Source organism: Pezoporus wallicus, unplaced genomic scaffold (assembly GCF_028554395.1).
Source record: "Pezoporus wallicus isolate ANWC-B61680 ecotype Strahan unplaced genomic scaffold, APGP_CSIRO_Pwel_v1 contig_7835, whole genome shotgun sequence".
Taxonomy (NCBI): Eukaryota; Metazoa; Chordata; class Aves; order Psittaciformes; family Psittacidae; genus Pezoporus; species Pezoporus wallicus.
Window position 1 is genome coordinate 289,516 of NW_026636866.1, and position 18,561 is coordinate 308,076.

At 44.6% G+C, this 18,561-nt stretch overlaps 1 protein-coding gene across 1 annotated transcript; it reads left to right on the top strand.

Moving 5' to 3' along the window:
* Nucleotides 1-238: 238 nt before the first annotated feature.
* FOXL1 (forkhead box L1) lies at nucleotides 239-2,434 on the top strand. The gene is made up of 2 exons (XM_057401889.1): nucleotides 239-1,534; nucleotides 1,980-2,434. The coding sequence occupies exon 1, from the start codon at nucleotides 394-396 to the stop codon at nucleotides 1,297-1,299; it is 906 nt and encodes a 301-aa protein (XP_057257872.1). The 5' UTR covers nucleotides 239-393; the 3' UTR covers nucleotides 1,300-1,534; nucleotides 1,980-2,434.
* The last annotated feature ends 16,127 nt before the right edge of the window (nucleotides 2,435-18,561 follow it).

Here is an 18,561-nt window from a genome sequence, read left to right on the forward strand (position 1 = left end):
AACAAATGAAGGAATAACCCGGAGACCATTGGCTGGTACCAGCGAGACACGTGGAGAGAGCTTGGAGTTTTGTAGCAATGAAATTTTAATTAATGTGGGTGGGCTGAGAACACAAACGACTGTTTATCGGAGACAATTTATTTTCCAGTGCTAAGTCAACATATAATAGCAAACTTACAACAATTATTTAACTTTTTTTTTCCTCCCTTTTTTTTTTTTTTTTTTCTTAAGAGCTATGAAGCGGGGACAGAGGCAGAACGAGCTCCTTCAGGCAGGGCTGGGATCTGAGCTCACACAAATAGCTCCCTGGTGGACTCGTCCCAGGTTCCTACCCTACCCCATCCCTTCGCCCTGCTCCGCTGAGGAAGACCCGGGGCTGGGACAACGCCTGCGATGAGCCATCTCTACGGAAGCCCCCTCCCTGCCATGGGCAGCCCCCCCGTGCTGTACCTCCCGGCTGCCCTGGGGTTCGCCCCGAGCGGTGCCATATCCCGGCAGGACCCCCCGCAGAAGCCCCCCTACAGCTACATCGCCCTCATCGCTATGGCCATCAAAGAAGCTCCGGAGCAGAAGGTGACCCTCAGCGGTATCTACCAGTTCATCATGGACCGCTTCCCCTTCTACCACGACAACAAGCAGGGCTGGCAGAACAGCATCCGACACAACCTCTCCCTCAACGACTGCTTCATCAAGGTGCCGCGAGAGAAGGGCCGGCCCGGCAAGGGCAGCTACTGGACGCTGGACCCGCGGTGCCTCGACATGTTCGAGAACGGCAACTACCGCCGGAGGAAGAGGAAGCCCAAAGCCCCGGGGCCGCTGGAACCGAAGGGCACCCGGCCCCCGGGGCAGCACGCCCGCCCCGACGAGCCCAAAAGGGCCAAGGGCAGCGCGGCGGCAGCCTCGGGCGACGAAGGGGTGCCGGGGCCGGGCGGGGGGGAAGCAGCTCCCCCTTCGGGTCCCCCCCGCTGCGGAGGTGCCCCGGCCCCCGCCGCACCCCGGCCGCCCGCTGCCGCCGCCCCTCCGCCCAAGAGCGGTCCTCGGGGTCGCAGCTTCAGCATCGAGAGCATCCTGGCCAGGGGGCTGAGGCAGCCCCCCCCTGGGGCAGGCCCCAGGGCGGCCCGGGAGAGCCCCGCCGGTGGCCCCGTCGGTTCTCTGGTCGCCAGCGGCGGCTGCGGCCCGGCCTGTAGCGCCTCGATCACGCTCGACTCCCAGGTGCACGGGAGGCTTTATCACATCGGCATCCCCTTACTCTCCTGCTTCCCTCTCCACTTCTCCGAGGCGGTGTTTAATTTGCAGTAGTTGCCCCCATAATTAACTAACACCCCTCCTCCCATCGCTGCTGTGCTGGGGGGGAGGTGATGGGAGGGAGAGACCGGACTCAACCCTTGCCAGGCGGGTAAAGACCAAAATCACGCCCCAAAAAAGCGATGTTAAAGGTGACTCAGGATTTCAGGGCATTGTCAAGACACGCATTGCTGCGGAGCTCTCTTTAGCGATTGCCTCCCACCCCCTACTGCCAGATCGACTTTTAAAGGTAAACCAGTTTTCTTTTCCCTCGGTGGTGGAGGAGCAGAGGGGGGGCTCATGCTGGCCCCCAGCCCCACCGGGTTGGTTCTGCACCTTTAGGCTTTGCATCCCTCAGGTTCTTCAGACCTTGTTTCTGCCGAGCTCTTTGGGTTTCCAGTTTTCTTCTTTTTTTTATTGTATTTTTATTATCTTTTAATTTCAAAACCCAAACCCACCCCTTCCATCCCTGGGGGAAGAGGCTGAGTTGTGTTTTGCTATTAATACCCACGGGTGCCTGCACATAGTAATTCTTCGTACTGCTCTATTGGTCCAGTCCTCTGAGCAGGTAAAAGGCAGGTAACCAGGCCTGAAACAAGGACAGACCAAACAATCTAGGCTCATTCTGCACAGTCCTGCTCGCTTTGACTCAGCACTGTATATATGGCATTAACACAAGTCATTTTCCTGCCTAGCGCTTATGCTTACTGAATATCGCGACAGCGTTTCTTCCTCACTCATGTGGCCAGAGAGAGGAAGACAAACGAGCAAAAACATTGTGGATGTGGGGATGTGGCCAGCTTCCATATCTTGCTGGGATCAGTTGCTTCTGACCAAAAAAGACTGAAGCAGGGTTATGGAGGCTGGTCTTGACATTTTGAAGTAGCTCTGTTAACAACCCGGACAAAAGACATCAGCTATGTTTCCAAAGCTTTCTTTTCTCTTCGAGAAGGAAGAATCCAGACACAGTAGAAGCCATCAGGAATATTACTTTTTTTTTCTGTTTTTTTAAATTTTTTTTTTTTTTGCAATAAATAGAGGCTTTTTGTATATTAGTGGACAAATGCCCTTTTGGAAAAGAAAAAGATCTATATTCTCAATTTTCATTATGAAACCAAACCTATATCCAATAAAAGTATTTTGTTCAGGACTGTGGCTGGTGTGTTGTAAAACACCCTTTGGCTTGTGCAGCCGGAGGGCAAAGAAGTGGTGCCTGCTGCTGGATGCAGCAGTGAGCTCTGGTGCAAATATCCTGGTGATGACATGATGGACCACACTGCCAGGAGAGGTAAAAAGTGGGAGAGGCTAAATTCAGGGCCCTGGGAAATCTCCCATTCCTTGTGACCAAGATAATGTTCCCAAAATGGTTCTGTTTACCCTTCCCTCCCCTTCCCCTCTCCCACCGTGTCTCATTAGCAAAACCTGTCCTTAAATTAGCACCTGGACTACTGTAAATCTGGGTTTCTAGGTTACACTGTGATTCAACTTTGGCATCAAACTGCCTTGACATTTGGAGCTCAGAGGGGCTCATTTCAACTCGAGGCAAAGAGTCCTCCTCTGAGGAAGTACAGAAAATCTCCCAAAGGTGGGAACTGATGCTGAGCTTCCCAAAAGAAGGATGCTCGCAGATGGATCTCTGGATAGGCAGAGCTACAGCTCCTTACTGTGAAAAAAAAGAGAATAAAAAAGATGGGGGCTTTTTATATAGATTTTCAAGCTAGATTTTATTTAAACAACCCCCCTTATATGCTTCCTATTTCTGGCAATTCCTATTCAAATATCTATTGAGACCATTCTTTAAAGCTGTGGCATGGAACGAAAAAAGCACAACCCACTTGTAAAGGGGAAAAAGCCACGTGTGTTCCCACCAGTGCTGAGAGGGTTATCCCCTGTGAAATCCCCTGTCCCAACAGTGCTGCAGTAACCAGACAGGTATTATAGCCAGTTAAAGAAGTAAGCACCTCGTAAGAAGGTTTCTGGTCAAGCCTGGAGGCTGACACCACCAGTCTCAGAGTCCATGTGTCAGCATCACTCTCATGGAGATGCAGGGGTAGGGAAAAGGTCCAACTTAGGTCATGAGGGTGGGCCTTTGCTTCTGTGTGCAGAGAGCGTAAGGACAGCCCCACAAGAAGGAAAATCCCCCTTCAAGCATTTATAATGAACATCTTCAGGCTCCTCTCCTTCCCTTTGCCTGCCCCTGTGTTCCTTTCCTTCTCCTTTCCCTTCTCTTAGGTTTTCTCTGCTTAACTTGACAACCCAGATGTGACCCCCTGTCCCCCAGTTTTGGTACAGCTCAGCTGCTATTCCTGCTCCCAAAGTACCTTTTTGGATCTGCAAAAAGGGTTTTTATTCCTTTCCTACTCATACAGGTATACCCCCTCCACCTTAGGGCCCTTTCTGTACAAGGGCAGTTTTTAGTGGTGAGTCTTTTAACTTCCCCCCTCCAAATCTGAAGGATTAATTCTCACATTAGGATTGCAGTCTGATATGTACACCATGTATGCTTTTATCACAGTCATTTTTGGAGATTCAACTTTTTCTATGAAACAGGATATTATTTTTTTGTGAAGGTCTGCTCATGGTGACATTTGATTTTATTTCTGTTTTGTCGTAGTGGCTTGGGACCAAGTTACAGCTGCAACGTTTAAAAGCCACACTGGGCTTGATTTTGGTTTCACTTGAAAGAGTAAAATTAGTAAACTTAACATGCTCTGCACGAAAGTGACACTAACTTGAATAAACTCAGAATTGAGTGAATAGTTATGAACGGCAATTTGTAATTAATTGGGATCAGGCCATCAATGTAACTTGCAGGGGATGAATACCAAGAAAAAGGGTCTTATTGCCAACAGGCAGGATGACTAACTGCACACAGCTTCTCCACGTCATCTGTTTATATAGAGAGGAGAAGAAGTAATGGTACAATAAAAACAACAGTGCTCTGGGGAGGAGAAATAAGTGTGCAAGTCAGTACAGCGGTACTTGGATGCCACTTGGATGTCACTTGGATGTAATGGAGCATCCTTTAATCCTCTATACATCCAGTGAATTTTGGTGCTGGGCAGTACAGGACAGACATAAAATGTGTCATACAAACACAAAGGGCTTGACAAATAATCGTGGTTTCACACCTGTTTCACAACCCAAAAAAGCAGCTGCCTGACACAAAACTGCCACCCAGTATTTAACTCATCCCTGGAATCTTCCCCCTCCTGGCTTTCCCAATCTCTCTGGGCTAGCTATAAACACAAGTCTGAAATACTGTGAAGAAGTGCAGAAAATAGCCAATGATGCAGGATAAACAGCGTACTTCTTGTGTGGGCGATATATGTGCCTTTCCGTTCCACTGGAGAGGAATGACCTCTCCCAACCGAGCAAGGTTTCATGTCTCTGAGGTCTGCAGCCAATTTTAACTCATAGGAGCAGAGAAGAGCACACAGTGGAAGAGGATCATAGCGGATTCGTTTGGTTCATGGAGCGGCTTCACTCCAAACAAAGGTTTCCTATGAAGGGAACTGAAAATTTGGCATATTAAAACAATACAGGAATATAATTTCTCATAAATGGGGCTTCCAGTCTTTAAATACGCTCAGTGTGTGTTCGCTTAAAGTTGGTTCCATAGCATATATAAAAAGTAATAAAGTACTTACACATGAGCAGAAGCCACATTCAAGACTTGTCACTCAAAGTACATGGCTGCCCACGTCTGATTTCAGGGTCACATAACTCTAAGGGACTTTGTAACCACTTCTACTTTCCCCCTCTCCTCTCCCACTTTTAAAAGCTAATTCTCTTTCCATCCTTTAGCAAGGAAGCCATGTAATGCAGACAGCACTGCTTTCCACACCAAAACCCACTGGCTTCCTGCTAATTGCTTCTGAGGCCATCATGAAGAGCAGCCAATTCATGAAATGAGAAGAGGAGGGAGACCTGCATTGTTACTTGATTCATAGCCCCACACACCCAGAAAACATCTCCTGGGAGACAGCATTTTGGATATTAAACAGATCACATACTTGATTTTAAGTGAAAGACCAAGAAGACAAGATCACAGAATTAGAGAAGTTACAGATGGAAAAGGTCTATGAGGTTATGCAATCCATCAGTCTGGACATTGCATAATTGCTCCCCACAGTATATTTTTAGTGCATTATCCAGACAAATCATTAAGTGCTTTAAAATGGGCCAGATTCCTCAAACGCATTGCGTGCTAAGTCACAGCTGATTTCACCGAGGCTCGTAGCTTGCAGCGTCTAACAAGACACCAGAAGAAACTTTCGTGTGGTCAAGGAGAACAGAACGGATGCTTCCAGAAATAAACATGGATCTGATTCGTTATTCCTCCTAGGAATCTTTCCTAAATTGGTTGAATTAGGTCTCCTAAATCTAATTTTCAGATTATAATGAATAATACGTTATTACTTATTCAGATTCACTTAGCCCAAAGTAAAACATTGTTAATGTTCATGCAAACGCAATTTGTTTTAAGCCCGCTTCAAAGACGGTTCAGTAAAGCGTAAAGAATGTTTATTTAAAATATAGTTGCTAAATTTAGCATGAGCTTGGTTAGCCTAAATCTCAGTGACATTTTTAGAGAGCACATTGCGAATCAGGAATGCATGGAGAAATAAATAAACTTTCCCACATTTTTGGAAATCTAGTAAGAATTTGCAAGTTACTTCTTGCACGGGCAATTTCTGTGTATTGGAAAGTGTTACAAATAATGCAAGTTTCTCACTAAACAGACAGTTGAGAAAACAGTGGTGATAACTTTTATTGCAATTTCATTTCAAATAATGCTCCCTCAAGGAGGAAACAATAGCTGTCAGCTATTGTACTAGAAATTGCACAGAGCATCAACACGCTTCAATATTTACTCGAGCTCTTTGCAAAGCACCAGAAAGTGCAAGGGAGCTGTGCTTGGCTACAAGCCATGTTCAAACTCCTGCAAAGGAAATCTTGCATTTGAATTAGGGCCTGTTCCTCTTCCTAGGAATTATGATATTGGATTTTTACCTCTCACATATATAGGTGCTGAAGTCCTCTGGCCAGATCCTTGGCTGGGTTAAATACCAGCTTGCCTGCGGTTTGGGCATTTTGACAGAAGGCAGAAGATTTGAAGTTCTTCCTTTTCACCTTCCTTAGCTTACCCAGGTAAAAGTAGCACATCTGGGCCACCTTCCTATTAGGAGATGTTGCCTCAGAGAAACAAGCAAACCTGAGATGGGAAGATAATCATACTTGTAATGGTAAGCAGTTAAATGCTCTTTAACTGAGTCGATATCAGAGGGCTGGAAATCATGCTCGGTTTTCACCATCTCCTTCCATCCTCTGGTTGAGGTGAGTGTAATACCTGCTTCTGCTCCTATGGCGAGAGGATTAGAGCTGTACCGCTCCTGGGATTACAAAAGGGATGTGACTGGGTGTCCCCTGGTGTCACCAAAGATACCCATGAACTTTGGTGGGATTGGATCAGCTCCTTCTCAAAGCAGACAAGTGAAATAAGACAACATGAAAGAAAATGCTGAGGGTGGTTTGTTTTTTTTAACTCCAAAGACAGGGCTCCATTGCTTCCACTGGTTTTAGGCAGCTTCAAACATCCACACCCTGATCTGAAGTGCTGCGACTCAGCTTTACTTGCAAGCACTAAGTTCCACCTGTAGACTATTCCTTCCCAGACACCCCAGCTCTCCAATTGAAGGTTTGCAAGTGCACTGGCTCAACACACTAATTCCTGAACCTACAGTGAGGTGGACTCCTTAGTTCTTCAGTACCTATCTTCAATTGCTTACTAAGTTGCTGTTTTCATTAGAAAGGCAATATGTAGTAATAGTTGTTAAAATAATTGTATTTCTGTTTTTACATCTGTAAAGATTAAGTTAAACAGTATGAAGCCCATTAAACTATTTCATGTCATGCTGCCATAAATTTCCTCCATTCCCATTGCTACTATTATTCCAGAGTAAACTCTGAGATCAAGCTGCTGCCACAGAGAGTTATTTATAGGAGCTCATTCATCAATAAAAACTTCAAAAGAAATCTGTTACTCTTCTATTGGGAAGCCAAAGAAAACTAACATAAAGACAACCCTGTTAAGAAACAAAGCTAAGGAGACCACAAGACATTTAGTTAAGGAAAATTCTGATTTCTAACAAATGCCATGCAAGGAGGGGAAAAAAAGAAAGAAGAAAGATTGTTGGCAACGTGAATCCTTTTAAGTTATTTCATTCTTATTGGATGGCTGAAATAAACTGTTGAACAGTTGTATTTGTACTGGCTCAGCCCCCTCATTAGAATTCGTGTGATGGATTTGTGATCTTGCAGTGTGTAAGGAGCTCTTCATCTCTTGCAAAAGCTGGCGTTGTCTTTCCACTTGTCTCAGCTGCTCGTACTGCCCATCCATCAGCACAGCAGAAACCTAATGAGCGAGACGCTGAGTAGGCAACTGATAGCATCAACAGAATACCAGGAGGCTGTATTTCGTCACCCTTATTCTCTCTTATTTCTCACAGTACCTTCCTCCGTATACTTGAGATGAGCAGCATTGGCTTTAATAGTTGTGATAGTCCTGAGGAAATTTAAGTATATGAGGGGTCTAGTGCTGGCCTATTCTGATCCAGAACCCACTGCCTGTACCAGCACCAGTCCTTACAGAAAAAATCAGGTCTCTTTTCTAGCAGGACTGTTTGGAACCACATCAGATCTAAAGACATTTCATTTATATCATAACAATTAACTATAATCTGAAAAACTACCTCTCCCCTTTTTGTCCGTGTCTCACTAAAAGCTCCACATGAGTCAGATCTTTCCAGAGGTCTTTGTGGGAGCAGGGGCTAATGCAGACGAGGGAAGATGTCACTGGTTTTGTTCTCCTGAGGATTTAGAGCAGGGACTCCCAATCGACCACTACTGATGTGATTTCAAAGTAGCCCAATAGCTGCTTCCCCAAACAGAGGTACTAGGTAAAGACATTTGCAAAGACTCACCAAAATATGGGCCAAATAAGCCTCTTTCCTCATGTGATCTGAAAGCATTAAAGTCAGTTCTGTTCATCTTTGCCTTGCTACAAATTAAGGCTCATGTACCCAGTTCTGCCCTGACAGAATTACAGTTGTTCAAAGAGTGGGAGAGCCAAGTCAGTCACCTTGATTCAATTATGCCAGTGAGAAAAGTTTTTATACATCACTATAGCTTATATTTGGAATTGATCTCAACACAGAGTATTAATAAACATGAAATGTCGCTGTATAAAAACCAGTCAAATTTAACTGTACCTACTGTTAAATATAACTGCTTTGTTACAAAAAAAAGACAAAGAGAACCTCTTAACTGTTGTGTCTGGTTTCAGATTAGACGAGATGTAAATTCTAAGTAACAATAACAGCAATTGTGACCCATTTCTTATGCAGTATTATTCATTGATTTCTCCTAAACTGCTTTGCAGGGAAGGTCAGTAGAAAGCCCCATTGTAAACATGGGGAAATCTCCTGATTATTTGTTTTGGATGGCTATAGAGGAAATTGCATAGGCTTTCATGGAAAAAAATCCTCTATTATTATCCCCCGTCTAAAAGGCGGGGCAAAAAAGCCTGGTTACTCTGATCCTACTCTAAATTATCCTAAAGCAAATTCCTGGCAGACCAAATTAAGCCAGATGACTCTGGATTTAATGAGAGTGAATGATAACAGACTAAGTTATAGCCTTAAAACAGGGCACCTAGCTGCTCTGAACTCCTTTGCAGCATGATGGGTCTCTTGAAACTACTATGGTTTGAGAATCAGTAGCAATCAGCAAGTCAGCAGTTAACGAAACAAAGTGGAAAAAACCTGTAGCTGTAGTTTGCATAAAATTAAGGGAATATTTATGTTTAGAGTGTGAAATGCAGTCATGTAGTAAAGTGTGAAAAAATACCATTGTCTAATAAGGCTTATGTATGAACAGAGGCAGTGCAAGACCAGACTGAGAGGTGATTCAGCCCTTTGAAGTCTCATGAACAAGTTGTTTGTGTATCCATATATGATTTCTGTCATTGTGAAAGAAAATCACCCAAACTAAAGCCCCTGACAGAGGGAAAAAACATGTTTTAATCAGAAAGTCTCTTTGAGAACCCAGAGATCAGGTATTTTCGGGGTGTGTGCAAACAGCTTTGGTGCAGAGCAAGCAACTATCCAGTTAAATGCATTGAGAGGGAAGGACTGGGAGGTAGTCTTGGAGGTGCCTTCCTGCCACTCCATTTGTAGGGCTGGAATCCTGTCTGTAGAAGCTCTGGCTGGCCTGAATTCCCCGGGGCCAAGGGCCCAGAGGTGCAAGAGGTAGTGTTTGGAGGGGGACCTTGCTCCTTCAAATGCTTTTGTCAAGACTGGTGTAGCCATTCTCCACCTTGGTGGTCCAGAGCACTTTGACACACATGACAAATATTGAAAGGGAGCTAAAGCTAAAAGGCAACTCCTTGAAGACTTTGGATGTTGAAGACCTGTTTGCCTTACCCCAAGTTCATAGAATCACGGAATAGTTAGGGTTGGAAAGGACTTTAAGGTCATGTATTTCCAACTACAGGGCAGGGGTGCCTCACCCTACACTATGTTGCCCAACACTCTGTCCAACCTGGCCTTGAACGTTGCCAGGGATGGAGCATATACCACTTCTTTGGGCAACCTGTTCCAGTGCCTCACCACCCTCACAGTAAAGAACTTCTTTTATATCCTTCCTCCTTATATCTGACCTGGACTTTCCTGCTTTGGAGACAGGAGTTTTGGAAACAGGTGTAGGCATGCTGTCAGAAAAGTTCCTGGAGAATCTTAAGGATGGGAGGCTTTCATTCCCATTCCTGCTCCTTAGCAGGACCTGGTGTAGGGTTTCCAAGAACTCAGCAACCTGGACAAGTGGTCTATGCCCAGAGATACTTTCAAGCCAGTTGTGTTGCAGACCCACCTCTTGGTGTATCTGACTGATGTGAACAGCGCACATGTTGTTTGAGATCCAACTTCTGATTCTCTTTGACTCTGCTTTGCTTCCAGCCCAGAGTTGTCCATTTAGCCTCCACCTCTTGTACACCATGTAAACAGACCGGTACATGTGGACGTGTGTGTGAGCTACCCCAACCCTTTAAGAAAACATAAATGATTATTTCTCTACTCAGGTAGCTTTAAGGAATCAGCTCTGCACCAAAACTTCTTTGTCTATGCAACCACAATGAGGAATAAATGACTACATGGTCTTTTCCAGTCACTCATTAAGATTTCTTCAGGCTAGGACTTTCACATCAAGTCTCCAAATGAGAAATGCTGCCCCTGCTCTCACCCTTGTATATTCTTGCTGTTTATTTTAAAAGTGATCCTCTTTTATTCCAGCAAAAAAATCAAATCAATAGAGGGAAAATATCTTTGAAATGTCTAAGAAATTAAATTTCTCCTTGAGAGTGTTAAGCTACAGAGGAAACATGGAGAATCAACTTTGACACACATGACAAATATCGAAAGGGAGCTAAAACTATAAGGCAACTCCTTGAAGACTTTGGATCATTAAGAAAGTACATGAATGGGTTGAAATCCTTGAAAGAAAACCTATCCCAGGCTTACTTGGTTGGATCAGCGCCAGGGCTGTGCATTTTCCTCCCAAACTCTATCACAGTAATGATGTCTAAGGGAAAATCCATCTCCTCTTATTTCCTAAGGTTGTGAAGGATCTGTGAGCTGATGAACTCGGTGTTCCTGTGTTTGTGTGTGCGAATAGTGCTTAGAGCAGCATCTATGAGCCCATAAATCCTGGCTCACTTTGCCCCATGGGGGGTAAGACCAGAAGCTCTGTTTTGGCCCAAAGGGCGACCGCTGGAAATCTGGGCTGTGCTATGCAGACCTTTCCCATGCTCAGCTTCTCAGTGGATTTCATTGCATTGATTGAAAAGTGCTCAGATGCAAAAGCGAGGTCACGGCTACACAGAGTCCCATGCAAACCTCTGCAGTCCTGAGTCTGTTAACACAGAGATGTGGATGTGGTGTTTTATACAATGAGGATTGCATCTTCAGGTGAAGCCCCGTGCTCTTGAAAGAGTGGCTTATCTTGGCATTGAAGGTGAAGCCACCTCACCTTCTGTGGGGCAGCTGCATTCTAGCCCCATCCTCAGCTAATGAGAGTACCATCTGAGTCCTGTAAGTGGTGCATCTCTCTTGGGTGGCTTGAGAAGAGCCTGGCTACTCTTCATCAGCTCTCTCTGACTTAGGCATGGCAGCAGGCGCAGGAGTTGACCCCCAAGTGGATGTCTGATCCAGAGGGTGACCTTATGGACGGTGGAAACTTCACATGTGAAATATCCAAGACCGCAAGTCTTCCTGTGTCTCTGCACAGCTCTCACACAAAGGGTCCTGTGTCCTGGGCTGCATACAACACCCCAACAGCAATTAGGTGACTCAGCTCCCCCAGCATGGAGGTACACATCCCTCAGCGGAGGGCAGGGGGAGGTTATTAGGGGAAGTGGGTCTGAGGGTGGTTTGGTGTGGGCATTCCATGGAGAGGTCCATATGTCTCACAGCGGAGGATGTGGAGGGCTGCAGAATCGAGCTTTCCCATGGTGGTTGCAGTGATTGCAAGTCATCTCCCAAGATCGGGCTGGGTCTGTCCTGGCATTCACGCTTTAAAGCTCATTTCCAGCTAGTTTACTAGAAATAGCTTGTACAGCCTTGGATGTGAAATATCCCAGGCTGGCGAGCTAACGTCTTGTGCTAGCTGCAATCTGCAAGCTCTGAGTTTCACAGCTGCGGTGAGACGGTATTTAAAATCTCAGAGACAGAAATGGCCCTCTGTAAAGCAGAAATTATAAGTTTTGGCCCTGTCTCTAACCTTTGGAGGGTTGCCCAGCTTCTGACAGTCTGTGACGATGTCTCTGTGGAGGAAATCCTACGCTGAGGAAAAGCATGTTGCTTTCTCCCAAAGTTATATTCTTTCTTTCCTTAGGCCACCTTAAAGGATACTTTGTCATTTTGACAGATTCTAACTATTTGCTCTTAATTTAATGTGGGGACAAAAATTAAGGATTATTCAGGAGTCTTACTTATGGCCAAGGATATATGGGATTTGAATGGAAATAATAATTAAACTCAAGAAAAAAAATTCACATTACAGGTCACTGCAATCCCAACTTTTCCCCTTATGAACTCACACTCAGGGGTTTTCTTCCCCTTTGTGATTTAGGCTTTGCTAAACTTTTCTGAAAATAGTTCATATACCATAAAGAATAATTTCCATGGGGAACATAAATACATCCGTGGAAAGAAGGGAAAATTTTTCCTTGTCTCTGGGAATGGATGAGAAAGAAAGACAGTTAATGCCAAATATTAATGATGAGTGGAGGAATCCATCCAAAGAAGCAATCTATTGAGAATACTAAAACTATCCTAATCTCACAGACATATAAAAATCTAGTGTGGAACAATGACTTTTCCACTAATACAGGCTTAGATTCAAGAAAATATCTAAGCACATGCTTAAGTCAGTCCCTGTTCAGAACAGCCCTTAAGTGAATTGTTGAAGCTAACTGTAGCTTTACTGATGTGTTTTTCAGCTCTGCAGATACCAGCTGGTGTTGAATATGCCAATGGTTAAGTACATGCTTAAGAACTGTCTGGATGGGAGATGTTTTCTTCGAGTTGGACCACGTTTTCAATGCCTTTGCTTCAGGAAGAGTTGGTATTAAACTGGTGGTTGAGGGGGCATGGTTGAGGACACTCAGAGCTTGCAGATCTTGATCAGTAGAGAAGGAAGGCAGACAAATTTAAAGAAAATACAAGTAACATAGTTCAAATATTGGGTGGCTGATACGCTGATATATATATATAGCTATGTTGCATATATAGATATATACGGACACGTATGTAGAATCATAGAATAGTTACTGTTGGAAAGGACCTTAAGATCACCTAGGTCCAGCCCCCACTCCATGGACAGGGTCACCTCACACTAAACCATGTCACCCTGGCTACATACATACCTGGACATGTGTGGTGTTTCACAGGCTTATCACGATCAGAGTGGAACAGTCAAAGGCAATGAGAAAGGGACGTTAATAGCTGGCATTTTCTGGTAAACACCTCTGAAAAACAATGCCTTGGATGTGTGATCCCTTTGTGGACAGGAGTGACTGGAGCCTCCCTAGCAACTGAGTGGGGCAGGGAAACACATTCCTGCCTTCCTTTGCTGGATGGGAAAGCAGAGACACAGTCATGTCAGCAGTGCATAGGCATGTTCAGGCATACCTGAACCCTCATCCTGCTTACTACATGGTGTGATGAGTGCCACGCACACCCTGCATCATGACCTACCACTGGGCAGCTGCTGGGTTGGCCTGCCACCAATGTCCTTGCCATAGGCATTTAATCCCTCCCCTTTGCAGCCTATTTGCCAAGGTCTTACACTGACATCTCCCACCTCAGAATGCCACGACCTGCTCCTGCACACCTTCTGCCAAGTTTCACACATGACCTCTTGCGCTTGTGTGCTTTTGCCTCCATCCTCATGATGGGGAGGAAGCAGTCAGGCAGCGCAGGTGGTGTTCTTACAAGACAGCCTTAGATGTTAGCACTTCACTGCCTAATATTGCATGAGACCCCTCTGATGAGATGGGGTTAGGTGTCAGCTACGAGGACATCATTTTCACATGCTGTAACGCGGTACAAGAATTACAAAGCAAAACACGTAAGCCTTCCTCAAGCGATTAGATTTGACATAGCTGGATGAACAGTTTAATTGGGTTATTAACACATCTCCACACTGACATTAAGAACATTTAATGCCGTGCAAATAGATCAGGGTGAATGACTCTGCCAACGTGCTGGAGGCGGGTCGGAGAGCCTCTCCCAGGTCCCTCTGCTTGCCCTGTGGCTTGCTGTTCTCTTTGCAGCTGTAGCATCCCTTGGGCCCAAGGGGAAGGTGCTGAGAGGACAGGAGGCAAAACCACAGCTCCTTTCAAAGCTGTGCCAGGGTTAAGAAGTAGACAGGAAGGGTAGGGTCCACAGCAGCCTCATCTGGCCTTTGCTTCTTCTGCAGAGCATCCTGGAACTGTATTGAGGTACCCTGAAATAATATAGAGACCACCTTCCTACCATTGTCTTCTTTGGTTTCACCCCCAGCAGGTTAGATTGGCTTCTTATTTATCACCAATACTGGCTGCATTTGCATCCATTGGGGTTATTGTCTTTGCTGGGATTTCTCCTCTTTCTCTGTATGTGGTATGTCTGCATGGACAGGGTCATTCGGCTGCTTTCTGTGCATGTACACAGTGTTCTCCTGGGGCAGCAGTTCCTCCACCACCTTTGCTGCGAGCCAGCGTCAACATTTGGGTGACGCGATGTGGCTGTCACTCTGCAAACCTGCTCTTCATGTCCTGAGGGAGCAAGAGGATTAGCAAGGCACTTCAAAGCGTTGTGTAATTGCACTTTCGCTCGACTCGCACAGCTTTGTTTTCTTAATTTCAGAAGAAATGTCAGGCGAGCCTCCAGGGACCGGCGAAAGGATCCCTCTCTTGGTCACAGGGGGTAAAACAGAGCCTGCATGCAGTCGTTGTCAGACCAGGCTGACTGGATCCCGGCTCATCTAGTGCTCGCAGGAACAAAGGGAAAGAAATAAGTTTTGGATTGAGGCAGTTTGGTCTTTCGAACTTGCAGCACCAGTTCTCACTGTTGCTCTGCATTTGTGTGTTGGAGCTCCTCTATCTGGCTGGCTCAGCGGGTAAGAGCCAGACCTCCTGCATCCCCCTTCCCCTTCAACCACCCCACAGAGGGATGCTGTGGTGGACTCAAGGCAGTTTCCTGCCTCCTTGACCTCATGTTTGAAGGTGATGCTTCTCTTCTTGCTCACACTAAATTAGTTAAGAAAGTAAATTCCTTTAGTCTGTTTATTATGCTACCTTTAGCAAACCTGGGACAAAGAACTCTCTCTGGAGGTCCTACCAACAGGTAAAGAATTGGTTTTGACCTCCCCTTCTTAATGAAAGAGGATGTTAAAGGTTATAAATGCTTTGTTTCCATGTGAAAGGCACACTAGAAAGAAATCTGAGATAGGCAATGAATTCCCCTGAATACTATCGCATGGCATACCAGTAGCGTTTGCCTTAGTAGATTTACTTCCTGGTGTAGCTGGAACCTCACTCACTTCTGCAGAGAGAGACTGGCTTAGTGGAAGAGCATGCTGGTACTTTCCTAAACTCTTAATTTGTATACACCTTGGTTTTCATGCATAACACAGCTCACATCAGGGGATCCCTGACTCTGCACCCAGGTTCACGTTTTTGCAAGCTCTAACATAGAAAACGAATCATCTGCCTTTGGAGAGAGTTTTAAGCTTTCTTCAAAAGGTGCAGATTGTGCTGAAAATGGCAGTGGAGGATTTCACACAGCTCATAAAGAGGACAAATTTCGACCGTCTAGCCAAATTCTCTCTTAAGCACAGTCAACCACTTCATGTGATCTTTTTTCTAAGCAAGTCAAACCTCAAACCTATCTTAAGCTTTCACTGTGATTTTTTCCCTGTTTATCACTGTAGAAAAGCTCTGACTGCTAGACATCCACCTTTACCTTCCTTCCATTAATGACAGTTCATCTGCTAGCCAGATACACGCTCTGGGGATGTTCTGTTTTTCTTTATTTAATCAATCTTCCTTTTGGCAAGTGGATTTTGGAGAGCGAATGAGCTATTCACAGAAAAGAAACTGGTGCATCACAGAAGATAAATATTGGGAACTGGTTTACCTGGTTTGAAAGTATGTTCTGATTTTGTTCCCCCTAGTTCCTGCTGAAGAATGAACTGTCTTTTCTGATGGTGCTCTGGGCCATTCTTGGCTTGGCTGGGACTTAGGAGTTCAGAAATTGAAAGGAAAAAACCCCAACCAAACAAAGACAAACAAGGGAATGTTTTGAATGTCGAATCCTTTTGGTGCGATGCCAGGTGGAGGTGCTAGGTGAAGGCATGTGATTAAGCATGCTGCCTTGCTCACCTCTAGACGTATTGTTCCTAGTAAATCAACTTTGCTTCTGGTGACTGTTGGGTGAACTCAAAGCTTGTCTGTCTTTAGAAATGCTACAAAGCTTTCTCATCTGATGAAAGTTCCTCTTGCTAACTGAAATAAAATTCACAGGATCGAGTCATTGACATCAGCTCTTGACACTTTTACTCATTAAGATGTGGAAAATTTGGGTCTGTCGGTACATTAAAGACTATCTGCCTGCCTGGAGCATCCCTCCCAGCTATGGATCCCAAACTAGAGGTCAGGACCCCAAGCAGGCTTGTGGCATTTAAAAGTGGGCTTGCAAACCTAGGGGAAGCTTAGCCATCGAGTTGGAGCCTACCAGAAGTGTGCTGAACAGTGTGCTCATTGGTGCAAGATTTGAGGAATTTAATAACAAGAATGTATTTTTTGTGGTTTCTATCTTCTATTTTCTTCTGAATTTCCCTTTCTCTCTTCCTGTATACTTAACCCTGTTTTCTCAGCCCTAGTGCTAGTAAATTAGATTATCACTCGCTACAGACTCTTTTGCCCTTTACAGAGCTGCACTGGAAGCTGAAATGTAGTCCAAATGAGAGGGTTGTGATCTTTTTTAACACAAAGAGAGGGGGAAATAATTTGGTTCTCATTCTTTAGAAGATTTTTCTCTCAAGAAGTCACAGGGTTATATCTTATTTTCCTAATTTCTCCTATTTACATGGGAACAGCAGCAGATCAAGCATTACCCTGAGGGTCAGCAAAAGATTTCTTAACATTTCAAATTATGACTAAATAGGGGAAAAAAAAAATTAAATTGCCCTTTCTATCTCCCTTTCCCATTGTTTTCCTGGCTTTGTTTCACAGCATTTGGGAATGACAAAGCAGATGACAGAAAAACATCACCCCACAGTTGCTACTACACAACACTTGCTCTCAGGGTTGACTGCTTTTCTCCCTCACTTCCTAGGCTCCCAACACAGCATGTCAGAGCTGCTTCCCAGGGTGTATGGGGCAGGTGAGCCCATTGCTGCCCAGCCCAGACCTAGGGAGATGGGGCTTAGTTTTCTCACCAAGCAGATGCACAGCTCAATAGAAAAATGCCCCGTTCATGGTAAATGAGCTCCTACAAAATGCAGAACTCACCAGCTTTGTCAAATAGATGGGATACTCTGATCCCATCTGATAAGGTAAGACTCTATCCAAAAACAACACTGCCAGGTCCATGATCTCATCTACCCAACATGGAACAGTGCAAAGAAGTGAAAAATTAATATGAAAAGAGAGAGAGAGAGATATCCAAGAGACAGCATGAATAAACCCTCAGTAACACAGGAGTCACCGACAGTAATAATAAACCACGAAGAAACAAAGCTCACCATTATGCAAGCACTGATTCTGCTTTCACTTATATCAATAGGGAGCTGGCAATCGGGTTTGATGGCAGGAAGGTTAGGCTCGGGATGAAAATACTTTTTGATCTGAACTTTTCACCTTGGAAGAACCTGTTCACACTCCAAGAGAGAATTGCATTGCACAGACATGAATTCATCTGACAGCATCACCTGGGTGCAGGGAGCGCTGTGCTACACGGTCTGAGCATCACAAGGCCCCTGTGCAGGGGGAGGAAAGAGTGAATGCACTGGATGATGAGGATAGCAAACAAATCTCCTTTTCCCTGAATGGAATTTATTTCTTTTTCATTTTTTTTTTTTTTTAACCAAAATTGAATAGAACAACCCAAAATTTGGCATTTCCTCATTTTGCAGTTTTGTATCTGTTCCTAGCTGTGGTCTCAAGCTGCGTCTTGTTGTATCAATGACGTAGTTCTAAGTTTATTGTTATAAGGGAAAATAGAGGATAAGGAGACAGAAAGACCCAACCAAGGTCATATGGGAAGTGAATAGCAGAGTTCAGAAGCCAAGGCTGAAAACTTGATTTCATTAATTTGAGGGGGAAAAAAATCCCCCTTGCTCTTGTGCTTTTAAAGCAAGCAAGTACTTTTCCTCTTGGAAGGAGATATGAGAAAGAGCAGCAAATACTACAGAAGCAAAATTCCTGAGACCCTTAAATATCTTATTCATCCTGCCCATGTTTGCCACCTGTAAGGTTTCCATTTAGTTTAGGTTTAGTGAATACAGCAAATAACCAAGTACATATAAAATACAGAATAAATGAGAGTTTCTAATGACACCCATTGTATTTTTATAGTATCTATATTTAATTCAGAGATCTAATCAGGCTTTTTGGTTTGTAATTAATCTCTTTGTAATTAATCTTTTGCGTATTCCTGGTGTCTACCCGGCATG

Excerpts from the sequence above, each read along its gene's own strand:
- FOXL1 (XM_057401889.1), top strand. The coding sequence starts at position 394 with ATGAGCCATCTCTACGGAAGCCCCCTCCCTGCCATGGGCAGCCCCCCC.